The sequence below is a fragment of the Cetorhinus maximus genome, chromosome 2 (genome assembly GCF_964194155.1).
Source record: "Cetorhinus maximus chromosome 2, sCetMax3.hap1.1, whole genome shotgun sequence".
In the NCBI taxonomy this organism is placed as follows: domain Eukaryota; kingdom Metazoa; phylum Chordata; class Chondrichthyes; order Lamniformes; family Cetorhinidae; genus Cetorhinus; species Cetorhinus maximus.
The window spans coordinates 180,144,384-180,171,822 of record NC_135880.1 but is presented as its reverse complement, the minus strand read 5'-3'; the positions used below and the strand labels follow the sequence as shown (position 1 = coordinate 180,171,822).

The following is a 27,439-nucleotide window of genomic DNA, read 5'->3' as shown; positions in this document are numbered from 1 at the left end:
AGTCAGATTTTGGGTTTAAGTCTCACTGCAGGGACTTGAGCACAAACTCCAGGTTGACACTGAGGGAGTACTACACTATCCTGGTGCTCTCTTTTATACAGAAACATAGAAAATAGGAGCAGGAGTAGGTCATTCGGCCCTTCGAACCTGCTCCCCCATCCAATATGATCATGGCTGATCCTCAATGTCAATGCCATACTCCCGCTCTCTCCCCACACCCCTTGACACCTTTAGTGTCTAGAAATCTGCCTATTTCCTTCTTCAGTAAATTCAGTGACTTGGCCTCCACAGCCTTCTGTGGTAGAGAATTCCACAGTTCTAGACCCCACAGCCAGAGGAAACATCCTCCCTGCATCAGTCCTGTCCAGCCCTGTCAGAATTTTATATATCTCAATGAGCTCCCCTCTCATTCTTCACAACTCCAGTGAATACAGGCCTAGTTGACCCAATCTCTCATACGACAATCCCGCCATCCCAGGAATCAGTCTGGTGAATCTTTGCTGCACTCCCTCTATGGCAAGTATATCCTTTCTCAGGTAAGGAGGCCAAAACCACACACAATACTCCAGGTGTGGCCCTGTACAGCTGCAGTAAGACATCCTTGCCCCTATACTCAAGTCCTCTCGCAATGAAGGCCAACATACCATTTGCCTTCTTAACTGCTTGCTGCACCTGCATGCTTGCTTTCAGTGACTGGTGTACAAGGACACCCTTTGTACATCAACATTTCCCAATCCATCACCATTTAAATAATACTCTGCCATTCTGTTTTTTCTGACCAAAGTGGATAACTTCACACTTATCCACATTACATTGCATCTGTCATGTATGAGACATTAAACTGAAGCCCCATCTTCCCTCTCAAGCAAATGTAAAAGATCCTGTGACACTATTTTGAAGAAGAGCAGGGGCGTTCTTTCCGGTGTCCTGGCCAATATTTATCTCTCAATCAACATCACAAAAACAGATTACCTTGTCATCGTTGCATTGCAGTTTGTGGGAGCTCGCTATGTGCAAACTGTCTGCTGCATTTCTGCATTACAGCGATTAACTTCAAAAAGTACTTCATTGGATGTAAAGCACTTTGGGATGTCCTGAGGTTGTGAAAGGTGTTTTATAAATGCAAGTTCTTTCTTTGTTACCTGCTGACTCGCCACTGCCCCCCTCCCCCAACTGAACTGTGATTTTGAGGTTCCGGTCCTTATTCACATTCACCAAGTGAACTGCAAGGTTTACCAATCCACAGCTCATCAAATCACCCTCTGGGAACTGAGACGAGAGCTGCCCCCAGCAAGGAGGATTGGGGTGGGGTGGCGAGGTGGGTAGTGTGATAGCAGACGGCGGGTGCCCCGGGGCACATGAAGACAAAATTATTTTCGTGAGCTCCCTCACTCCCCACTGGTTGATTAAATTAAAACATGACTGACAGGGATAAGTTACGTTAGTTAACTTGTGAGGACAGGCTGCACATTCGAGGCTTGTATTCCCCCAAGGATAGAAGACTGAGGAGTGATTGAAATGCGGTATTTAAGATCATTAGAGGAGTTGGTAGGGTAAATGGAGAAGAATGATTTTCTCTGGTTGGGGGAGTCCAGAACAAAGGGGCAGAACCTTAAGCTTAGAGCTAGGCTGTTCCGGGGTGATGTCAGGAAGCGTTTCTTCACACAAAGGGGAGTGGAAATATGGAACTCTCTCCCCCAAAAAGCTGTTGAGGCTGGGAGTCAATAGAAAATTTCAAAACTGAGATTGATGGATTTTTGATAGGCAAGGGTATTAAGGGATTCGGAACCAAGGCGGGTAGATGAAGCTAAGATACAGATCAAATTGAATGTTGGAACAGGGATGATGGGTCACAAGCCTCCTATTTCTAAGTAAATGTCTCTTCTATCATCTGTTGAACTGATCCCTGTGAGCATATCCAAAGCTCTGGTCTTTTACAATGTAAAATGTAATCCTATTTGTATCAAAGGACCCCGGTTTCCATAATAAAAGGGGCCTCTTGCCTGAAACAGATTGTGCTTTAGGCACCTGTGGGACCCTTTCAAAAGAGTGGCAGACCAATCACTGGTGTTAATTGGACAGTGAGACTAACGGCCCCGTTCTGAGGTCACTGCCCCTCAGTTAATGCCAGTTGAAGGGAGTGAAAAACACCCCTGTGTTTGTGCGTGTGTGAGACTGAGTGAAGCAGATCTAAGTTTCAGCAATCTTCACCCAGCTGTTACACTGGCAGGAGATTGCAAGTGGCTCCTGAGGGTTGAAAGGTCACATACCTCTGACTCCCACTTGGTCCGTACTTCCTTGAGACAGTGCTGAGTGGACGTGACATGAGACAGCTGCAGTCAATTGGCCACTGACATGCCCGTCAGTGGCAGATTTCAATCAAATCCTGCTGCTGATTGGAACCAGTGACTGCCTCTACTCAAGGGATGGAGAATCAACCCAAATGCACTCGTGTGAATCAACCTGCATCATAACAGACAATTCCTGAAATACCTGTCTTTCACTGGGGGTCATTTCTGCATCTTGTGGAGCAGATGTACTGAAACTTGCTACAAGGCTGATCTCAAAGTGTTGCATTTTCTGGAAACCCAATCCATTTGAAGCTATAACTTCCAAAAGTATTGAGGGGTTAAGAAAAATATAAGCTGTTGAGAGCTATCCAATCTCATCTGAATTGAGATTAATTTCTAAGAGAAATCTTAATCCTCCCTGAAGGTTTGGAGATATGTATCTGTGGGAATTTTTAAATTTAATAATATTCTTTCTGCTATGTCTTTTTCATTTTTCTCTCTATTTTCCCCATCCTGCCTCTTTTCTTCTCTTTTCTCTGTCTTTTATTTTCTCTATTTTCCTCATCCTGTCGTCCATTTTCCCCTTCCTGTCTGTTTCTCCTCCACCTTTATTCTTTCATTTCTCTTCCAGATCTTGTAACCTTTTTTTCCCCTGATTGCCCCATTAATTTGATCTGAGGTCTTGCACTAACATTTCTGATATTGATGAGAGGACGTTTGCCATGGTGTTGGAAAAGGGCTACTGATGTTCCACGCCTCTCAACAGCAGAACTAACCTACCCCAATCTGTCATCCTGACCCCTGTAACCTCCTCCAGGCCCACAACCCCTTGTGACCTCAGTCCTACCCTCAATTCCAGCCTCTTGCCTGTTACTAATTTCCTTCATCCCACCGTTAGCAGCAATGCTTTCAGCTGTCTTGACTTCAAGATCTAGGATTCCTCCCCTAAATCTTTCTACCTCCTCCATTTGCCTATACTTAAACTCCTTAAAACCTACCCCTTTAGCCAAGCTATTGGTGGTCCCTTTTTTTAATATCTCCTTACATGACTCGGTATGGAATTTTATTCAATTTCACTGCTTCAAAATAGTGGCCATAGGACCTTTTATGTTCACCTGAGAAGGCAGGCAGGGTCTTGGTTTGTCAACCCAACTGAAAGACAGACCTCTGACAGTGCAGCACTCCCCCAGTGCTGCACCAGGGCATTAGCTTAGATTTTGTGCTTAAGTTGCTGGAGTGGACCTTAAGCCGTGTGACCTTCATTACCTGGAGGTGAGAGCATTGCCACTGAACCATGATTGATACCTAGTTGGGGAGGCAGTGACATGGTGGTATTGTCACTGGACTAGCATCCCAGAGACCCCAGGTGATGCTCTGGGAACCTGGTTTCAAATCCCACCACGGCAGATGGTGAAATTTGAACCCAATAAGTCCAATGATGACCATGAAACCATTGCCAATTGTAAAACCTATCTGGTTCACTAATGCACTTTAGGGAAGGAAATCTGCTGTCCTTACCTGGTCTGGCCTACGTGTGACTCCAGACCCACAGCAAACGTAGTCGACTATGCCCACTGAACAAGGGCAGTTAGGAATGGGCAATAAATGCTGGCCTAGCCAGCAACACCCGCACCCCATGAATGAATACAAAAAAATTGGTTTGATCAGCACAATAGCCTTGTACTGTGCTCCCTTTCGAGTTTAATATCTTCAAGCTGACACAGATTTGATGGGCTGAATGTCCTCCTTCTATGCCATAATGACACTATAACGTATCTACTTTGCTAGGTTCTCAATTTGCCAAATAACAAGCAAAGGTTTACAAAGAAAGCTGCTCCGAGAGTTGTCATCAATACTGCAGCGGAGCTGTTAGCAATCTTATAAGTTTGTTTAAGTGCTGAGGCAGATGCAGAGAAAGCCTCACTTGTAAACCTGGCAGCAGCAACCTTAGTAAAGAAATAAATAATTGTAGAAATAACTGACTAGAAATTTTGGCTGACCTGTGACCTGTATACTTGCGATGGTATGATTGAGGCTGCACAGGTGTTGGATTCAGCTGCTTCCAATCTAAGTGCATCACCCACTGTCCATCCAGCAAAGCCTAACACCAATTAGCATGTCAGGCAAGAGTACAGCATCTGGAATTGGTTGAAGGTAGCTTTAATGTTATCGTAGTTTCATATCATTGGCTTGCATGGTATTACATAGAATATGCATCACAGAAAAAGGCCATTCAGCCCAACTATTCTTTGCTGTTGTTTATATTCCACATGACTTTTCTCCCATTCCACCAATCTCATCTTACCCTTTCAGCATGTCTTTCAATTCCCTTTTCCCTCACGTACTTAACCGAGAGCATCTAAGCTTTTTACCTTAACCACTTCCTGTTGTTTCGTACAACCTCCTACTTTAATTTTTTTTTCCCTGGCGGGCAATGTTGGCTGGGCCAGCATTTATTGCCCATCCCTAATTGTCCTCGAGAAGGTGGTGGTGAGCTGCCTTCTTGAACTGCTGCAGTCCATGTGGTGTAGGTACACCCACAGTGCTGTTAGGGAGGGAGTTCCAGGATTTTGACCCAGCGACAGTGAAGGAACGGCCGATATATTTGCAAGTCAGGATGGTGAGTGACTTGGAGGGGAACTCCCAGGTGGTGGTGTTCCCATGTGTCTGCTGTATTTTTAATTCTAGGTGGTAGAATTTGTGAGTTTGGAAGGTGCTGTGGAAGCCTTGCTGAGAAGAAGCATGTGTCTCTCCACCAATTACATACACAGCTAGTTCTCCAGAGAATTCCCTCCGCTTTAATTTGCCTTGGAATATTTATTGTATACACCCAATGCAGAAGACACACAGTTTTCAAAATAATTTCAGTTTTCATTCTTTGATATGTTTGGTACCAAAGGCATGGCTGAAAAATTGCTGTTGGAGGGGCTTAGAGTTTCCATTTTTGATGCAATCAGGAGCTTGCGCCCAAAACGCACTTGAAAGAGCATTGGCCAGTGTTAGGCTTCATGTTTGCTCTAAAAATCACAAATGTAATTTGTGAACCAGCACAATAAGGCGGAATAATAAAACAATTATTTCTATTGATTTCTATTTATTTATACCTGCCTTCAGTTGCGAAGGAAAGTCATATTGGACTCAAAATGTTAACTCAGTTTCTCTAACTACAGATGCTGCCAGACCTGCTGGTTTTTCCAGCACTTTCTGTTTTTAGAATTATTTCTTCTTTTTTTTCCTCCATTAAAACGTATTCCTTAATGTATTTAAGAGTGGTAACCTGGTGCAGGTTCACTAATATAGTTGAAAATTGGTTTAACATAAAAATAAGAGATAGAAAAGGTGTGTAAGAAAGGCAAGGTTACAGTCATCAGGGGGGATTTCAATATGCAGGTAGACTGGGAAAATCAGGTTGATAGTGGATACCAAGAAAAGGAATTTGTGGGATGTCTACGAGATGGCTTTTTGGAGCAGCTTGTGGTGGAGCCCACTAGGGAACAGGCAATTCTAGATTTAGTGATGTGTAATGAGGCAGATTTGATAAGGGAGCTTAAGGTGAAGGAACCCTTAGGAGGGAGTGACCATAATATGATAGAATTTACCCTGCAATTTGAGAGGAAAAAGCTGGAATCAGATGTAACAGTATTATAGTTGAATAAAGGCAACTACAGAGGCATGAGGGAGGAGCTGGCCAGAATTGACTGGGAGATGAGCCTAGCAGGAAAGACAGTGGAACAGCAATAGCAGGAATTCCTGGGAGTAATTTGGGAGACACAGTAAAAATTCATCCCTAGGAAGAAGAAGCATACTAAAGGGAGGACGAGGCAACCATGGCTGACAAGGGAAGGCAGGGTCAGCATAAAAGCTAAAGAGAAAGCATACAATGCGGCGAAGAGCAGTGGGAAACCAGGGGATTGGGAAACCTACAAAGACCAACAGAGGACAACTAAAAAAGAAGTAAGGAGGGAGAAGATTAAATATGAGGGTAAACTAGCCAGTAATATAAAAGAAGATTGCAAGAGTTTTTTAGATATATAAAGGGTAAGAGAAAGGCAATAGTGGACATTGGGCCGCTGGAAAATGACGCTAGAGAAGTAGCAGTGGGGAACAAAGAAATGGCAGAGGAACTGAATAGGTACTTTGCGTCAGTCTTCACGGTGGAAGACACGAGTAACATCCCCAAAGTTCAAGAGAGTTGGGGGGCAGAGGTGAGCATGGTGGTCATTACCAAGGAGAAGATGCTAGGAAAACTGAAAAGTCTGAAGGTGGATAAATCACCTGGACCAGATGGATTACACCCCAGAGTTCTGAAGGAGATAGCTGAAGAGATAGTGGAGGCGTTAGTGGTAATCTTTCAGGAATCACTGGAGTCAGGGAAGGTCCCAGAGGACTGGAAAATCGCTAATGTAACCCCTCTGTTTAAGAAGGGAGTGAGGCAAAAGATGGGAAATTACAGGCCGGTTAGCCTGACCTCATGTTAAGGATGAGGTTTCAGAATACTTGGAAGTGCATAGTAAAATAGAGCAAAGTCAGCATGGTTTCATCAAGAGGAGGTCATGCCTGACAAATCTGTTAGAATTCTTTGAGGAGGTAACGAGTAGGTTAGACAAAGGAGAGCCAATGGATGTTATCTACTTGGACTTCCAGAAGGCCTTTGACAAGGTGCCGGACAGGAGGCTGCTCAGTAAGATAAGAGCCCATGGTGTTAGAGGCAAGGTACTAGCATGGATAGAAGATTGGCTGTCTGGCAGGAGGCAGAGAGTAGGGATAAGGGGGTCCTTCTCAGGTGACTAGTGGAGTTCCGCAGGGGTCAGTGTTGGGACCACAACTTTTCACTTTATACATTAATGATCTAGATGAAGGAACTGAGGGCATCCTGGCTAAGTTTGCAGATGGTACAAAGATAGGTGGAGGGACAGGTAGTATTGAGGAGGCGGGAGGCTGCAGAAGGATTTGGACAGGTTAGTAGAATGAGCAAAGAAATGGCAGATGGAATATAGCGTGGGGAAGTGTGAGGTCATGCACTTTGGTAGGAAGAATAGAGGCATAGACTACTTTCTAAATGGGGAGAGAATTCAGAAATCTGGAGTGCAAAGGGACTTGGGAGTCCTAGTCCAGGATTCTCTTAAGGTTAACTTACAGGTTGAGTCGGTAGTTAGGAAGGCAAATGCAATGTTGGCATTTATTTCGAGAGGACTAGAATATAAAAGCAGGGATATGCTGCGGAGGCTTTATAAGGCTCTGTTCAGACCACATTTAGAATATTGTGAGCAATTTTGGGCCCTGTATCTCAGGAAGGATGTTCTGGCCCTGGAGAGGGTCCAGAGGAGGTTCATAAGAACGATCCCAGGAATGAAAGGCTTAACATATGAGGAACATTTGAGGACTCTGGGTCTATACTCGATGGAGTTTAGAAGGATGAGGGGAGATCTGATTGAAAATTACAGAATACTGAAAGGCCTGGATAGAGTGGACATGGGGAAGATGTTTCCATTAGTAGGAGAGACTAGGACCCGAGGGCACAGCCTCAGAGTAAAGGGAAGACCTTTTAGAACAGAGATGAGGAGAAATTTCTTTAGCCAGAGAGTGGTGAATCTATGGAATTCATTGCCACAGAAGGCTGTGGAGGCCAGGCCATTGAGTGTATTTAAGACCGAGATAGATAAGTTCTTGATTGGTAAGGGGATCAAAGGTTACGGGGAGAAGGCGGGAGAATGGGGTCGAGAAACTTATCAGCCATGATTGAATGGCGGAGCAGACTTGATGGGCCGAATGGCCTCATTTCTGCCCCTATGTCCTATGGTCTTATAAGCATTTTTAATAAGGATGTCCAGTCCACCGCCAATAAATAACCTGATTTAAAATGATCTGAACAAAAAAAACTACATTGAACCATTTAATAGTTTCCTTGATGTACACCAGTCAGTGTCTTTGAAAATTAAATAGCTTTTGAGATGGAGAGACTTTAAAAACATGCCTTTTAGTGCCCTTGTGCCTGTAAGGAACAGAGCACAATATGAAGGGCCTTCCTAAAGCAACGCAACTGGAGAAACCTCCCAGTGTTGACCTAGGGAATGGGGCCAGCGATGTGGGTGGGCCTGATCCAGGAGCATTGGAGCTTCTTTATAAAAGATTGTGGACAAGCGCATTAACATGACAAGCGGCTTTAGGTGTAACTCGCTTCCGTCTTAAAATTCCCTGACCCTTTGCACTCGCTTGATGGATAGAACTGATATAACAAGCAGGAATAATCAAGAACTCAACCCCCACAGGTTTTCACATTGTTTGTCCATCACAGACCCACGATATCAATTCACAATATGCTGGCATGGTGTAATCTTTCTGTGCGTGATGTCCGTATGAGTACTGCATAAAATTAATTTCAGCAGTTTCAATCCAAGCTGGAGTTGTGAGTAGATTCAAGGCATAACTTTTGCTCAATATTTGATAACAAATTGCTAATTTAGTTCAGATGACTGATGTGGAAAAAGTCACAATGAAGCAGGAGGGTGAATACTCTATGAAGGCCGGATTAAGGCAAAGCTGTGTTTGGCTTTATTATGCGTGATCAAGGAGTGCTTGATGCTGACACATATCCAAAATGGAAAAGTGTTCCATTACGTGGCCATGACATCCATTATTAAAAACAGAAAATGCTGGAAATACTCAGCAGGTCAGGCGCTGCCTGTGGAGAGAGAAACAGAGTTAACATTTCAGGTTGATGACCTTTCATCAGAAATGTAACAAATTGGAGATATAACAGGTTTTAAACAAGCACAGAGAAAAGGGGAGGTTAGGGAAGAAGAAAAGGGAAGGTTAGTGATAGGGTGGAAGGCAGGAGAAATTAAAAGGGTGATCGTATAAGGCAAAAGGGAAAGCTAATGGGACAAGTAAAGGAACGAAAGATCCTTCTGGAGAAAGTGAAAATGACGACAGTAAAATCACTACTGCTACCTGGAAAATGGAGAGGCAGATGTCATGGTCTGAAATTGCTGAACTCGGCGCTGTGTCCGAGAGGTTGTGTAGTGTGGAATCAAAGGATAAGCTGCTGTTCCTCAAGCTTACGTTGAGCTTCATTGGAACAGTTCAGGAGGCCGAGGACAGAGAGGTCAGAGTGGGAGTGCGGCAGAGAATTGAAAGGGCAGGGCTCTGCAGTTGCTTAAAACCTAAAACATCTCTAACTTTTTCCAGTTCTGGTGAAAAGTCAACAACCTGAAACATTAATTCTGTTTCTCTCCATAGACGTTGCCTGATCTGCTGAGTGTTTCCAGCATTTTTTCGGCTTTGATTTCAGATTTCCAGCATCTGCAGCATTTTGCCTTTGTAGTGAGTTCCATTATCTTGGTTGACACAAACGAAGAGAAAAGGATGAGCAGTGCAATTGTTCAGCTTTGGAGTAAATGTGGTATTAATGCAATGAGAGATTGACCTTTCAACACTCCACACCATTGTACGGCCAACAAGGCAATATTGCTAATAATATATTTATAGTGCCTGTAAAGTAATAAAACATCCCAAGAGAAGCATTACAGGTGGTGTCTCAAATCTATCTATCTGAATACCAGCAATGTCCGAAAACCAGACATTCTGTTAAGCTGCCATGCATGAACTTTAATTATTATTGGATATTGAAATATCTTGCTTTCTTGTTCATCTCAGTGCTGCATTGGCGTGGTGGTGCGCTGACTAGCTATCAGCTACAGGCGCCAGTCTATCCTTGTGCTCTGAGTGGTCCTAGTGACGCTTGACCCGACCCTACCTGGCCTGAACCACCCAGCCCAAAAACCGGCAAGGTCCGAAAACCGGTATTGACTCGTTCTCATGGTGCTGGTTTTGAGACACTGCACCTGTGTAAAGCAAAATTTGGCACCAAGCTACATAAGGAGATATCAGGTCAGAAGCCCAAAAGATTAATCGGAAAAGAGGTTGGATATAAGGAATGTCTTAAAGGAGGAGAGAAAGATAGAGAGGCAGAGAGATTTAGGGATGCAATTTAGGGAGAGCTTAGGACCCAGGCAGTTGAAAGCACGGCCGCCAATGGTGGAATGATTAAAATCAGGGTGCTCGAGAGGCCAGAATTAGAGGAGAATTATACTGGAGAAAGAGCCATACCCAACCACTCTCATACATCTCAGGGTGGCTAGTTTAAAGAGCAGTAACACAGGTCATCGAGTTTCTCAGCTGTGGGAGCTTTATGGCTGGTAGAGATCAGGAGAGTGGGAACTAAGAGGGCAATTTAAGTAAAGATTTTACATCGTAGGATATGATGGTTTGCTTCTTTCAAGAAACAGAAGAGTAAACATTTTTGAACAATTTCAGTGAGGTTATCTGCACAGAAAATGCAGTTCACTCCTTTGAAAATGTGAATGTTCCATTGAATGTGGTTCCCTTATAACCTTACATGTATTGTTACTTGAACACATTGCTTTCTGACATTGTATTCTTCAAGATTTACTCTAGTGAATTCAGTTTATGAATGTCAGTTAAGTTTGATAAACTGGGAGGAAGCAGAGAGAATAGTTTCAACACAGTGCAAAACTCCTCTCGGTAAGATAATAACATCTTTTTATAATTACTTCAAGCTACAATGGAAATTCACTGCTGCAAACTCTGGCACAAATCATTTATCCTCGTAACCCAATCTTTCAAAGCTCTTTTCCTTTGCTGTGTCTCCTTCTGCACAGGAGATAGATTGAGTGCAGTGCTGCAAACCCAATCTTTCAACTGCTGCACCTGACATTGCCTTGAGATCTCACTTACAGGTCAAGAGCGAGTGAGGTAATTATCTCTACCAATGTCTCACGCGTAGACTTAGAGGAATTTTCAGTGTGAGACAGAAATTCTTGATGGTGCAATTTTTATGGATTGCTGAGGGAAGGTTAGCTTTCCTTCATAACTTACACAGTTTGGGATGGGCTGATGCCTGATTAATGAGCTGCGCACAAGAGGCCACTCACTATGACGTTAGTTATAATCAGCTCCTGATCATTCCCCTCTGCATTCCCAGTTGAAATTGTGGACACAGTAGAGGTTTACCTCAACATGCTGAGAACCATGTTTGACTTCACTGCTATCAAGGGATTACTAACTGGACCCAACCAACTGAAAATAAGAATAGACGCCATGCATGGAGGTAAGTATTAGCTTTATTTCTAATGGATTTACAATTGCTTGATATTTTACTATTTTTTTTTGTTGTTGACCCTTTCAGTTGCCTAGTTGGGAACTTAGATAAGTAATCCAAAATAAAAAGAGTATTATGTAATGGTTACTAAAGATGACAGACTAGAAATTTATTTTGGTGTCTCCACTGACCACGATGGAAGTGGATATCAGGCATCCATTTTGTTCCTCTCCTACCCATTTCCACCACCACCCCGCCAACCCTCCGCCACCCCCAACCTGACACAGGTGTCTACCCCAACATGTTTCAGCCCCAGCTGGAGTACTGTGTCCAATTCTGTGCCACGCTTCAGGGAAGATGCCATGGCCTTGGAGAGGGTGCGGAGTGAATTTATGAGAATGGTATGAGGGATAGAGTGAACGAAGAGAAACTGTTCCCAATGTCTAAAGGATGGATAGCCAGAGAGCACAGATTTAAGGTGATTGGCAAAAAAACCAGAGGTAACATGAGGGAAACCTTATTTACATAATAAATGGTTAGAATCTGGCATGCACTGTCTGATAGGGTGGTAGAAACGGATTCAATTATGGTTTTTAAAAAGGGAGTTGGATAACTACTTTAAGGGGAAATAATTACAGGGAGATGAGGAAAAAACAGGGGAGTGGAGCTAACTGGATTACTCTTCAAAAAGCCAGTGCAGACTCAATGGGCTGAATGGCCTTCTGTTGTGCTGTGATTCTATGATTCTAACTGAGCTGTAGTGCAGTATCTGATGATATCAAATGGCCCTCAACCTGAATTATTAATTTTGTTTAATATTTAGGTTAAAGACAAGTATATACCGACAACAGTGGAGTGAATTAATTGGACCCATCGTCATTGCTAAGCTGATGATGGCAATTTAAATGTAGTAACTAGATGGGTAAAATATGCACATGACAAAGAGTTTCTTCTTATCTCCCTTTACTACATTGATTTGTGGGTACTGCATCTCGAGAAGGATCATTGTCATTGGCTGTCCCTCAGTTCAAGGATGACATCTACTCAGAGTCATGGTCTTGGTCTGCCATGGGTCATCATGTGAGTCAACAGGTCGATTCTCGACCCACAGGACATGACATCTCATGAGGCAGTGGGATCCGGAGTGTAGGATTTGCTTCATTTTCTGCTCTGCCGCTGCTCTGCCTGATCATTAGGATGTTGCAATTCAAAGAGTGATACAGCCATTTTGAAAGCTAGATAGCAATCTCTTCCCGGTCATTAGTACCAATGCTGCCGCACTTTAAGGAAAGCTTTAGAGGGTCTTTTGAAGCGTTTTGTTTGTCCTGCGCTGGAACGTTGGCCATTTGAGAGTCAGGAAAACGGGACTTAGCTGGGGAGAAGCTTCCTCGTCATCCAAACACAGTGTCCAGCCCATGAAAGTTGATTTTGCAGAAGTTTTTCCTGAATGCTGGTGGTGCTGGCTTTAAGAGGACAATAACATTTGTTAGCCAGTCCTTTCCATTGAATCTGGAGGATGTGGCCGAGGCATTGATGATGGAATTTCTCTAGCTCTCTTCTGTGTTTCTGATATATAGTTCGGGTCTCGCTGTCATACAAGAGTGTGATGATGACCACTGCACTGTACACTAGGACCTTTGATGCAGCGCAGATTCACTAGAATGACATCAGGGCTAAAATAGTTAAATTACAAGGACAGGTTGCTTAGATTCAGTTTATATTTCCCTGAGTGTAGAAGATTACAGGATGGTTTGGTTGAGGTGTTTAACATGATAAAGGAGTTGATAAGCTAGATAGAGAGAAGCTATTTTCTCCTGGTGGAGGGAATCCAGAACAAGAGACTGTAACTTTAAGATTAGAACGAGGCTGTTCAGCAGTGATGCCTTCACACAAATGGGAGCGAAAACGCTGCCTCTGTTTCTTTTGCCACTTACCTGAAACCTGTGTCCTCTGGCTACTGGCCCACAAGGCACTCGAAACAGTTTCTCCTTATTTGCTCTATCACAACCCTGTCTGAGCTGTGACAAGGATAATAAAAGCTACTGAAAAACTCTCCACAGAATGAATGAGTTTCATTAGAAAGGGCTCAAAGGACAAAACCAAAATTATTAGTGCCAGAATGATGATTTAATACTCTTCAAAAATGCCAATGTTGGGCATTGACTATTTTGAAAGATTGTTATTAACTGGACAATTCAAATTGTTAATCAGCACACAAATGTAACTTTGAAACATATAATATTGTGAGATGACTTGTTAGGGTAGATGTCAAGAAGCAGTTTCTCCTGAATGGAGACTAGAACTAAGGGCACAGTCTCAGGATAAGGGACTTGCCATTTAGGGGTGAGGTGAGGAGGAATTGCTTCAATCAAAGGATTGTGAATCTGGAATTCTCTACCCCAGATAGCTGTGGCTGCTCCGTTGATGAGTATATTCGAGGCTGAGATCGGTAGGTTTTGGGCACTAAGGGGATCAAGGGGTGTGGGGATCAGGGGGAAAGGAGAGTTAATGTAGATCAGCCTTGACCTTATTGAATGGCAGAGCAGGTTTGAGGGGCTGTAGGGCCCACTCCAGTTTCTATTCTTTATGTTAATCAAAGGGATTATTGGACAATGACCTTTTATGGCTCTTTGTCTTCTAGTTATGGGTCCCTATGTGAGGCGGATACTCTGTGATGAGCTCGGAGCTCCTGCAAACTCTGCTGTCAATTGTGTCCCACTGGAGGATTTTGGTGGGCAGCACCCAGACCCAAATCTCACGTACGCTACCTCTCTACTCGAGGCCATGAAAGGAGGAGAATATGGGTTTGGTGCAGCTTTCGATGGAGATGGGGTATAGTTTTATCTAAATTTATTACCATTAGTATTTTTGTTCTTGCCGACAGAACATTTATAAGTTTATGGTCTACCTTGGATATTTTCTCACTCACAAGGAAACTAGTTGTTCCCATTAGTAGCCTAAATGTTTGTATTTTGCAGGGTTGTACCTGAACTGCCCAATACCTAATTAAACCATAGCATGAAACAGAGACAGCACTGTAGGACCCCTTGTGATCTGAAGTGGGTGTCCGTGTCTTTTGCATATGTCCTGCTGTGTGTCACTTCAATCTTCTGAAGGCAGATTGAGAAAAATGAAAGTCAGTGCAAGTTCACATATGAATCATGAAGCAGTTTTATTTCACAGACAACAAGTCAATGTGCAAAGTAACAACTGCAGTTGGATACGGTTAATGTAATCAGTACAACCTTTCTTTGCGTGCTCACTATTTTGTATTGTTGCACAATGTTTCCCCACAGCAGCCGGTTGTCTTGTTTGATTGTAGCTTCTAATTGCTCTCCTGCATGTGAACCTCTGCTGATCCCGACTGTCTGCTTGTCCATCTTATCTTAACCCAGAAAAACTCTGCTCAGTATTCAGCCCCATGGAGCTCCGAATGCAATATGTGTGAGATGTTTACTGATCATCAAGGGAAGCTAACAGGTTGTTTGTTATTTACAGTTTATGGCAGGAAACCATTTCATCATGAGCATTTTATCTACCGCTCAACTCAGTGTTTTTTGTTTTAAACCTGTGTGAATGCAGGAAATATGCCCCTTAAATCTAATGTTTTTTCCACATAATTTATGAGATGCAAAACTAAGTGACTGAGGATCTAGAGATGTGAGAGAAGCTCGATAGAAGCTCTTTGTGTGCTGTTGTTCTTTTGCATTTGGAAAGAAATACCAAAACAATCACTTAAGGACCTCTATAAGTAAATAAATATTGATGACATTTCTTAGCTGTTAAGTTATCTTGCTTAATTGAAACTTTGAAGCAGTAGCAGACTACTGTTTCAATGGACTAACTCTCAATGTATTTGCAGTACAGGGTTTATGTCTCAAAACAGATTATCAAATTAAACCTTTTATCTCATGCCTTCCTCTTTAAGTTGGTCAACTGTCTCCTTTTCCCCAGAATCCAGGTAAAATAATGAACAAGAGTGTTGGGCAGCTGGTTGGGATCCATAAGTTCCGCTTTGCTGTTAGAGAATAGGATCGAGAAGGTGAATGACAGAATTTAAGACAGGGATAAGTTGCAGAAATTAAAGGAGGTCACCCTTCTCTTAACAGGACCGTAACATGATTCTCGGGAGGAACGGTTTCTTCGTCAATCCCTCAGACTCTGTTGCCGTGATTGCGGCAAATATCTGCTGCATTCCATACTTCCAGAAGACAGGAATTCGAGGATTTGCAAGAAGCATGCCCACCAGTACAGCACTGGACAGGTAAGGAAAGACTCATTCTAAACCCTAATGAATAATTAAAGTGTTTTCAGGAACATTCATCAATTGAAGAAAGGTTTGCATTTCTATAGCACCTTTCATGGTCTCAGGAAGTAAGACAAATAAGCTCTTTCGAAGTGTGGTCACTGCTTTGCCAATTTTGCACGCAGAGAGGTCCCACAATCAGCAATGAGTTCAGAACCAGAGAATCTATTACAGTGATGTTGGTTGAGGGATGAATATTAGGCAGGAGACCCCTGCTGTTCTTCAAAATAGTGTTGTGGGATCTTTTATATCCACCCGAGAGGGCAGAAGGGGCTTCTCATCCCAAAGACAGGACCTCTGACAGTGCAGTTCTCCCTCGGTATGGACCCTCTAATGATACAGCACCCTCTCAGTTCTGCACTGGAGTGTCACTTTAGATTTTGTGTTCAAATCTGTGGAGTGGGACTTGAACTCACAACCTCTGGCCTAGGGGTGAGAGTGAGGCTGATTGTAATGGTTGCACAGTTTAACGGAAGTTCAAATTGGCTGAGAGATCTGGTAAAGCACTTACACAGGTACGGAGAGATATTTCTTCCCAATTACCTGGTCTTTGAAGGAAAAATCGTAAATGTAAAATCATAAATCAAAGAAGTGATATTGATTTCAGTACAAACATGAAACAGAGTAAATCTTCCCCAGGATGAGAGAAATTTTTCACTCAATGAAGAGATTTCACCCAAACTTCTGATGTGCATACCCTAACATGGACCAAGTCCAGTTTATAACCAGCCTGTGTGCTCGGTGACCTACATTGGCTCTCAGTCCAGCAACATCTCAGATTTAAAAACCTCACCCTCGTGTTCAAGTCCCTCCATGGCCTCGCTCCTCCCAACCTCTGCAGCCTATTCTTGCCCTTTAGCCCTCTGAGACCTCCGCATTGCTCCAATTCCGATCTCTTGCGCATCACCGATTTTTCTTTGCTTCGCCATCGTTGGCCATTTACATTGGGCTTGAGCTGGTTTTCAGCAGCAGAGGGGCTGGGGCAGGAGCGGAGGTGGGCGGAGTTATGGAGCTTGAAGCAGGCGGTCTTCGTGATGTAGAGGAAATGGGGCTTAGGGTCCCTTTCAGCAACACCTTCATTCTCAGAATTGGGATGGCAGTGGAGCAATTTATTACAAAAACACAAGTCTTCAAAGCAGTGAATGCTACGCGGTATGAGCCATCTCTTGTGGTGTGCAGTTTTTGGGGAAGATTAAGAAAGCCCCTGCCATCAGCAATGGAGGGAAGCTCCATCTTCGCAAAAGAAACGTTGGTTAGAAATAGCCTTTAGTGGGACTTGGTTTTTCTCTTGTTAATGCCACCTCATAAATAAGTCCCCAGTGTAGCGTTTGGAATATTTTGTTCACTAATAGGAGGCTGCCAGAGGCCGATAAGATTTTCTGCTGCAAGAGAGGTGGTTTGAAGAACAAGACAGGGCCATGATTTATTGTAAACTGGGTAGGAAACAGCTATTTGTCTCAACAGCAATTGCTTTGAAACGAAAGCTAACTGGGATGTAGGAATTTGAATGGAAAAGTATAAAAAAAGAAGTAAAACAAACTAATTTTGCTGTAGGTTGAAGCATTTCAGAAAGGGGATAAGCATCTTATCATTTGTTCCTGGCTCAGTATTTCAGTCACGTCAGGATTCCCTTGAATCCCAATCACTTGTATAATAATACACAATACCTCTCAGACAGTCTCCACCTTTCAGTCAAACATTTGTTGTTACAAACTCCCTCCTCCTTCAGGTACCATGCCCTTAGTAGGCATTAGTGAGCATGGACTTCCATTGGATCAGCCCATGATTACACTTGGCAAAGTACTGCAGTGGTTTGTTGTTGCTTTCTGCAGTATGGCTGACCAGGAAACTCACCTGCTCTTACTGCCTACCATCAGGTATATTGGAAGGATTTACAGGCTGATAATCAACCTGTTTGGCCACATTATCCACACACCTTCCATGGCCATCAAGTCCTGAAGCGGGACTTGAACCCAGAGCTTCTGGCCCAGAGGTAGGGGCGCTACCCACTGCGCCACAAGAACTCCACTACCAACTTCCAGTGTCTGGTGAAGTGATTCTTAGTGAAGATTCTTCAACATGATTGATTGAAGAGTCCTGAATAAGATTCATCTGGGCTCGAAACGTTAACTCTGTTTCTCCCTCCACAGATGCTGCAAGACCTCCTGAGTTCTTCCAGCATTTTATGCTTTTATTTCAGATTTCCAGAATCTGCAGTATTTTGCTTTTATTTTATTGGCCGAAAAGCCCTGTTGCTTGCCCTGCCCACGCACACCACAGATCCCCAGTAAAGGGCACCGCACTGGTTCAGATGCCCAAAGGCAGGAAGTGGCCATTCGCAAGCCCACGGAAAGCCTTTGGGCAGCAGTTGGCGAGGTGAAAGGTGCGTGTCATTCCTTTGGTGGAGTTAGTGAAACATGGGAGAGAAAGGATTTGGGGTTTCAATCAGAAAGCCAATGGTGGAACTAAAACATTGGGTTAACGAGAAGCCCTGCCAGTAAACCATGTGCTTGTGATGACAAAGTCTGACTGTCCATGTAGATGCAGAATTAATGTGATGTGACAAGTAACTGGTTGTATGAGGGAATTGTAGTGAGAGTCCAGCTTCTTCCGCATGAAGGACACTAGGGAGAAAGAAAATGGTGTCCTGGAAAATTGTCTTGTCACAAAACGTTCACATAAAGCTCAGCAAAATATGAAGAAATCTATAATGGCCAGTAGGGCTCCAAGAATGGACAGCCACAATCCCATTCCTCTAGGAAAACGTTCATAACGACGTTTGATCTTGGATAATTTTTGGGTGATATTTCATATTATTTTAATCAAAATGCTATCATGATTACTGTAAGGTTCTATAGCTTGATAGAATCTTACACCACAGGAGGCTATTCTCTGCTGACTCGTTGAAAGAGCTGTTCAATTTAGATCCAAACACCAGTTTTTTGCTAAAACCCTGCAAATTAATCCTCTCCCAATACAGGTCCAATTGCCTTTTGAAAGTTCCTATGGAATCTGATTCCACCACCCTTTCAGGCAGCGTGTTCCAGGTCTTAATTCTCTGGGTGAAAAAATTTCTCCTCATTCCCTCTCTTTTGCCAATTATTGTAAATCTACGACCTCTGGTCACTCGCCCATTTGCCAGAGGAAACAGTTTTTCTGTAATTGTTCTATCAAAGCCTCTCATAATTTTGAACATGTCTTTGAGGTCTCCCTTTAACCGCCTCTGCTCTGAGGAGAACAAACCCAGCTTCTGCAATCTCTCCACGTAACTAAAATCCCTCATCCCTGGCAAATCTCCTTTGTGCCCTGTGCAAGGCCCAGGACTGTGTGCAGTACTTATGAACCATGAGACAGCGTCTGGCAATACAACCTTAGTAACTGTGCACTTAAGATGCTTCGCACACTTGAGAATGATGATGGATTTTCTTTTCGTAGCACATGACACAAAGGCTTAAAGCTCCTACCGGGCAAAGTTATAGTAGCTCCATGATTGGCCTGCGGGATAAAGATACCACATGGAGAAACAGCTGGGCAAAAGTAGCTAGTGTATTCCGGAACATAACAAGGGCATTTCCGGGTATAGGCAGTGTATTCCTGGGATATAGGTAGGGTATTGCTAGTTTAATGTTGGGATATGGTTTGTGTTTTCCTGGGATATTTCTAGGGAATTCCTGGGTTATTCCTAGGGAATGCCTGCCACTAAGTAGTAACAGCAAGGAATGAAATTGTTCAGCAATATTGACACAATGATGCAAAACATGCCCTGATGTGTACAGGCTGCTGCATTATCAAAGTGGAATGAAACATATCCCCCGGGAGCCATCAGCAAATCAAGAGGAAACATCTGCTTTTGTCTAATCCAGAATCAACATGTTCTGTAGGAGACTGCTGCACAATGTCGGGTTCATTACAGGGCTAGCGATTTTATAATCTGCTAATCGAAAACCATGGAAAAAGTAATCATCTGGTGCTTATTCACTTGCAGTTACACCACCGATCTCAGACGCCATCCAGTCCTGATAAATCCCTAAGAAATTGAATTGTCCAGTAATTTGATTTAAGCAGTGTAAATCGCGCAAGAAACTCAGAACATGGCGCTTAGAGAATTGTATTCTCAGAGACTTGAATGAAGCAACTTGGAATTAAAAGGTGAAAACTTTGTACAAAGCAGTTTCAGTTTCTGAAGCCCAGGTAACTTGGCTGGGGGTGGGGAGCAGAGCATTATTTAACGTAATGAAAGATGGGAGGTCACAGGTGGTCACGTAGTCTCAGGCTGGTGGGTGTTGGTGTGCAAGGGCAGGGGATGGGGGCGGGAGGGGGCATTAACACTCGCAGTGGTAGGGTCCAGACTGCTGGGAGGACACTTGAAGGGCCCACAAGGCTCCTGGCAATGTTATTAATGTGAGAAAAGGGGCTGATCTTGAGTCTGCTAACATTAACAATTAGCAACCTCTGAGCGGAACTCTGTGCATGCATACAATTCCACCACCAGCACACTGTGGCTGCCATGCGGGAGCACTACACCATCAAAGAAAATGCTACCAACTGAATCCTCATGCCTGAAAACTAGTTGGACAATGTGCTGTTTGGCAAACTTTGCATTTGGTCAATCAACGGCACTAACTATGACGTGCTCACTTTCACGTAGCCTTAAACGGTGTTCTGGGTTTGAGTCCTCACTCTAATTTAGGGTAGCCAACCGTCCAGGATTGGCCTGGATTCTCCAGGAGTTGAAGATCAATCTCTGGGACACTACCAGTGCAGTACTGAGTGAGTGCAGCACTGCCAGAAAGAAAAGAAAGGCTTGCCTTTATATATCGCCTTTTATGATCACAGGATGTCCTAAAACACTTTAAGCCAATGAAGCAAGTGTAGTCACTGTTGTATTGTGAGAAATACAGAGGCCAATTAGTGCACAGCAAGCTCCCTCAAACAGCAATGTGATAATGACCAGATAATCTATTTTTGTGATGTTGATTGGGGGATAAATATTGGACAGGACATCGGGAAGAACTCCCCTGCTCATCCTCAAAATAGTGCTGCAAGAGCTCTACTTCCACCTGTGAGGGCAGATGGGACCTCAGTTTAACAACTCATCCGAGAGACGGCACCACTGACAGTGTAGCCCTACCTCAGTACTGCACTGGCATGTTAAGTTTGTTTTTTGTGCTCAATTCTGGGACTGGGACTTGAACCCACAACCTTCTAATCCAGAGGCAAGGTTACCTGCTGTCTTTAGGATGAGATGTTAAACCAAGGTCCTGCCTATCCACCTCGAATGGATGTAAAAGATCCCATGGCCTCAATTTTGATGAAAAGTAGGGGAGGTCGCCCTGGTGTCCTGAGGCCAATATTTATCCCTCACCCGACATCACAGAAACAGATTATCTGGTCATTATCACATTCCTGTTTATGGGAGCTTGCTGTGCGCTAGCTGGCAGCCATGTTTCCCACATTACAACAATAACTACGCTGGCTGTGAAGGCAAACAGGAGTTCTTCTTTCTTTCAAGGAGATGCACTGGTGTAACTTTCTAAGCTTATTTCAGTAATATCCACCTGCCCGTTGACCTCTATCCTATCACAGAGAAGATCAAAAACCTCACTGTTGTGGAAAGAGCATTAGCTGCAAGTTCCCTTCCAAGCCACAGAGCAGGATGACTGTGAACTGTTCCTTCAGCATCAGTGCATCAAGATTCTGGAACTCACCCCACCCAACACCATTGTGGGAACGCTGTCACCACAAGAACAGCAATAACTTACCGAAATAGTTATAGCCCCATCACTTGAAATCTTCCAGACCCATCTCTAGATAATTTCCATTTACAAGTTTTTCATCATAAGGACTACCGTCTCAGCGGGTCATGTCTGCTTTAGCGTCAGCCACATAAATGTTGACGGATTAGATATTAGTTTGTGATCTCAACACAACGAAAGCAGAGGCAAGAGAAGCACCAAGATGACCACCCAATATTTTCTCAGGACAACCTGGGGATGGCCAATAAATGCCAACCTTCTCCACATTGCCCACCTTTCAAGAAGGAATAATTTTTAAAACACATGTGGAAAATATCATCTAAGATACTGCTGGCGGTATAACTCTGATCTACCAGCTGATCACCCTAACTCTATAAATGCTTGGCTGAAACTGATAGAGGCAGTGCAACTCCAGCTCATGGATCAACAGTAATCATTTGATGCTAAAGCCACCATTGCTACTTGAACTTGTTAATTTGTTTTACTATCGAGGCAACTTTTCAGATATAACAACTGTATTCAGAGGCTTAGGAGTGTTGGGAAGTATCTGTCCAGAAGGATTAATAACATTCATAATTTTAAGATTGTGGAGATGTTTGTTGCAAAAATATCAACTGCGGGAATACATAGCGAATTGTGTATTCTGCTTATAAACTTTAGCAATGCTTAGGTGGACCTTAATAGCCTTTTTTCTATTACAATCACTTTGATAACATGGGAGAAATGGTTTAAGGTATAATTCGTTTTATCTCATTTTTTTTCATACTTGATACTTGCTGTTCCTCCCTGATTCACTATGACGTAAATACAAAAGATTAAAACGTACCTTTTGAGTGGTGAGGTATGTCACTCGCTGCAGGATTCCCAGCCTCTGACCTGCTCTTGTAACTATTATATTTATACGGCTGGTCCAGTTCAGATTCTGATCAATGTGACCCCCCAGGAAGTTGATGATGGGAGATTTGCGGGGGAAATGTCAAGGGGGGAGAGTTGGATTCTCTCTTGTTGGAGATGGGCATTGCCTGGCACTTGTGTGGCACAAATGTTACTTGCCACTTATGAGCCCAAGCCCGAATGTTGCCCAGGTCTTGCTGTATGCAGGTAGGGACTGCTTCAGTATCTGAAGAGTTGTGAATGGTACTGACCATTGCAATCACCAGTGAACGTCCACACTTCTGACCTTATGATAGAAGGAAAGTCATTGATGAAGCAATTGAAGATGGTTGGGCCTAGGACACTACCCTGAGGAACCTCTGCAGCAATGTTCTGGGACTGAGATGACTGACCTCCAAAACAACCATTGGAGTGCAAGCTGCTGTGTTTTTTACATTACAACTGTGCCTACACTTCACAAAATACTTAATTGGCTGTAAAGCGCTTTGAGACATTAGGGGGCCATGAAAGGCACAGTATAAATGCAAGCTTTTTTATAGAACAGTAAGATTGTCTTGTTACAATTGTACAGTGCTTTAGTGAGATCACACTTGGAATAATTTGTGCAGTTTTAGTCTCCATATTTAAAGAAGGATATACTTACATTGGAGGCGATACAGCGGGCGTTCACTAGGCTGGTTCTGGGATGAAAGGGTTGTCATATGATGCAAGGCTAAGTGAATTGGACTTATACTGTCTGGAGTTTAGAGGAAAGAGAGGTGACCTCGCTGAAACATACAACATTCTGAAGTCGTTGACTTTTAACAGCTCTCCAAATTTTCCCACCCTGCCTACAACGGCAGGACCGGAAAATCCAGGCCATTGTTTCCCCTGCCTGGGGAATCTAGAACACGGGGGAGGTGGGGGAGGCACAGTCTCAGGATAAGGGACCAATCATTTAGGACTGGGATGAGGAGAAATTTCTTCACTCGCGGCTGTGAGTGTCTACCTTAGAGGATTGTAGATGTTGTATCGTTGAATGTATTCAAGGCTGATAGACGGATCTTTCATCTCTGAAATCAAGGGATATGGGGAACAGTTGGGAAAGTGGAGTTAAGGCAGAAGATCAGCCATGATTGTGTCAAATGGCAGAGAAGGTTTGAGGGGCCGAATGGTCTGCTCCAGCTCCTATTTCTTATATTCTTACATTCTTAACCACAACCATCTTCTGTTGTGCTAGAGATGAATCCAACCAGTGCAGAGTTTCCCCCCCGGATTCCCATTGGCATCAGTTTTACTGGGCTTCTTGGCGCCACACTCGGTCAAATGCTGACTTGATCTCAAGGGCAACCACTCTGCTTAAGTTACACAGATATATCTAACTCATGGTACAGACTTTAATTGTAAAGTATTTTAAGGTTATGCCTTCCGATATAAAATTGGCCTGCAATTTAATACCAGGTTATTTTTGCACTGAGCTAACAGTTGGTCCAAACAGGCTACATACTGAGACTATTATCTGTCCTCAGTTACAGATTGCTTTGTTGTATTAGTGAATCTTCCAGTTTGGAATTTAAAAAACATTAAGCAAGCTCCCTTATATTGCACTGAGTCATCATGATCTGCACAGGCCTGCAAGTTCCAGGTTTGATGCTGCATGCGTGCTGGGCAGACTGAACTTATCAAGTGTTTTCGTCGAGGTGTTACAATTAGCTTCAGTGCCCATGGGAGGAGGGATATGTTAAACTATTAAACCAGATCCTTGCTGCGAATGCTATCCCCCGACTCTCCCTGCCTTGCGGAACCTACCAGGTCAGATACAAACAAGGTCGGGTGCAGCTGTGATGTTTTAGAATGACAAATATGACAGGAAGGAGACCAGCTGGTCTAATAAACCTGGCCCACACCGTAATGCCCAGAGGATCATGACTAATACTCTGCGCACCACCCCCACCTCCACCCTGTACTTCCCCACCCCACATCCCCCATCCCCCTCTCTGCCATGTAGTCTCCTGGAAGAGAAAAAGAGAGCACAGAAACTCTTCAGAAAAAGCCCAGGCCAATAAGGGGGAATGAATACTCTGTAAAATACATTTTACAGTTTCTCGATTGTTGGATAATTGCACAGCATTCAGTAAGTTGAATTTATTTGACAACTTTAACGCACCAAGGTGCATCAGCTATCAAGCAAATGATGACACCAAGTGTTACGAGCAGTCCCCGGGTGAGGTATTCCCAATCTGTTATGATCCTAGACGAGGTATTCCCAATTGTTATGATCCTGGGTGAGGAGGAATGAACTGGCTCCCCTTTCTTTAATCAATCCTCTCGGTTGGTCTCAACAGGGTTAATTCAAAAGGGATCCCTTCCTTCGTGGATACTTTTTCCCAGTCCAAATGTATTTATTTATTTTTTAAATGAGCCAATTTGACCAGGCTTTCTTGAGCCAAAGAAAGAGTGAGTTTATTAGTTACTAAAACGCGAGAAAAAATAATTAAAATGCAACACACATACACACCGATTAGAAATGAGAAATTGAGTCCAAAAATAAAAGTTAAAAAAAATATATGAATCAGTCCTTTGGCTTGTCCGTGATGGTAAAATGTTGTGGCCATTAAGTTGGGGTGATTCCAGTAGAGCTGACTTTGGCATTTGAGCAGTTGATTTGGAGATTCAGTTTAGCTGAAAGGAGTTATTCTGTTTTCCTTCCTGACTGCGACTTTGCTGACTTGTGACTTGCTTCCAGCAGTCAGAGACAGAGACTTTTTTACCTGCAAGCGTAGGGATGCCCTGTTGATGTTCTTCAGCTGTGATCTTTACAACACACACCAGGACAGAACACCAGACTAGCACACAGAACTAGGGTTGCAGTTGGCTTTTATAAACCCTTTTCCTTGTGTATTCCTGGAAGGGAAAAAACAACCATGTCTTTCACCCAGATCTGTTTTCTTTTCAACTCAGTTCATGTTCACAGTCTAGGATATAACTCAACAGAAGGTGGTTATGGCTGAGATGGTAATCATTTTCCATTATCTCCACAACCACAGGATATTACAGCTTAGTTTGCATTGTATCTTTTCCTTTGAAGTGAGAAGGAGACCATGTCACACATTTTAGGTATGACATTCTGTTCTCTCTGTGAACTAGTTGGTCAATTAATCTACATAGGAATTTTCCAGCAAATGGTTACCTTACAGTCCAGCCAGCTTTTACTTGTATATCCTTTTTTTAAAAAAAGAGTCTTACTTAAATTTCAATATGTCCATAAGTAATTTGGGATAGGATCCATGAGTAATTTGGGATAGGATCCATGGTCATGACACAAGTCACATAAGGCAATATTAGGACAGGTGGTCAAAAGCTTTGTCAAAGAGGCAGTTTTTAAGGAGTGTCTTAAAGGAGGACAGAGAGTCAGAGAGATGTAGGGAGGGAATTTCGGAACTTAGGGCTCAGACAGCTGAAAGCATGGCCACCAATGGCAGAGCGATTAAAATTGGAGCTATGCAAGTGGCCAGATTTGGAGGAGCGCAGAGATCTCAGAGGATTGCAGGGGTGGTGGAGGTTACAGAGATAGGCAGTATAGATACATGTATGAAAGATAGAGCCTGAATGGGTTACAGTGGCCATGGGAACAGCAAGAGTTTTTGCCTTCAGGGGAAACAGGAAGAATTGGAAAAAGAAACATCTGAACTGTGTCCAGTTCTGGACACTGCACTTTAGGAAGGGGGTCTGGGCCTCCGAGAGAGCACAGAGGAGATTTACTAGAATGGGACCAGTGGTGAGGGATTTAAGTTAATGTGGAGAGACTGGGGTTGTTTTCCTTTGTGCAGGGGCGATTTAATGGCAGTGTTCAAAATTAGGAAGGAGGACAGGGAAGCAGCTGGAGGACACAGATTGAAGATAATCTGCAAGAGAACCAGAGGGGAGATGAGATTTTTATTTAATGCAACGAGTTATTTTATTATGATCTGGAGTGCACTGGTGGTGGAAACAGATTCAAAAGTAACTTTCAAAAGGGGAACTAGATAAATACTCAAAACCAAAACATTTGCGGGCTGTGGGGAAAGTAGCAGAGTGGGACTAATTTAATGGCTCTTTCAAAGAGCTGGCATTGACACGAGGACAAATTTACTTCACTCGGAGGGTTGTGAATCCTTGGAATTCTCTAGCCTGGAGAGTTTGGAAGCTCAACCATTGAGTATATTCAAGATGAAGACTGATAACTTTTTGGACACTGAGCGAGTCAAGGGCTATGGGGATAGGGTGGGAAAGTGGAGTTGAGGTGGAAGATCAGCCACGATTTTATCGAATGGCGGAGGAGGCTCGAGGGGCCATATAATCTCCTCCTGCTCCAATTTCTTATGTTTCCATGAATATTGTTTTAACAGTTGCACAATTTCAATATGCATTTATAAGTTCTCCAGGAGTGTTAAATGAACCAGGAATACATGGGGTGGAATTTTACAGCCCATCACAGTGGAGGTGGGGCTGTAAAATGTAGCGAGCCGTTCAAAAGTCCATTGAATTCGTTGGGACCATAAAATCCCACAGGCTTAAAATTCCATCTTTGGTGTCTGTGCCTTCGGTGTAAGTGACTTTCCAGTGAAAGGTGTGTCGTGACATGGAGAGAGGGCAGCGAAGGAGCAATGTACAGAGAAACAGGAACAGATTACAGCTAAACTATGTCCAGCAACCCCTCCCCCTCACCCCATAGCTGCAGTTTATCAGCGAGATTATAAACTGGATGGAAACAAGAAAACGTTTTTTGCCCAGTGGGAGTTTCTGAATGTTTGGCAAAGCTGAGTGAAGGCTAGTCCATTGCAGCAATAATAGCGTAGTGAGAGAATGCGAGTAATTAAGGTTTGACACTGCCAAAATACAACATAAAGCCTTCAGGAAAATGCTGCATCCTCCCCATCTGAGAAACCAAACCAAATACACTGGTTTTGTTAAAACCTCTACACCAGATGGGAATTAAATATATTCATCATTGAAATAGAAGGCACAGTATTGGGCCTGTATTACAATTTATGCTGGAATTGCGCAGAAAACATGTAGAATAAATAATCTCTGTGTGATTTCATTATTAGTC

General features: G+C 43.3%; 1 protein-coding gene across 1 annotated transcript in view; it reads left to right on the top strand.

Annotated features, from left to right (window-relative positions):
- Positions 1-27,439, top strand: part of pgm5 (phosphoglucomutase 5) — a 147,988-nt gene that overhangs the window by 49,263 nt on the left and 71,286 nt on the right. The window contains exons 4-6 of the mRNA XM_078530029.1: positions 11,296-11,421; positions 14,054-14,244; positions 15,522-15,676. Coding sequence (XP_078386155.1) covers positions 11,296-11,421; positions 14,054-14,244; positions 15,522-15,676 — 472 coding nt within the window. The remainder of the gene's footprint in view (positions 1-11,295; positions 11,422-14,053; positions 14,245-15,521; positions 15,677-27,439) is intronic.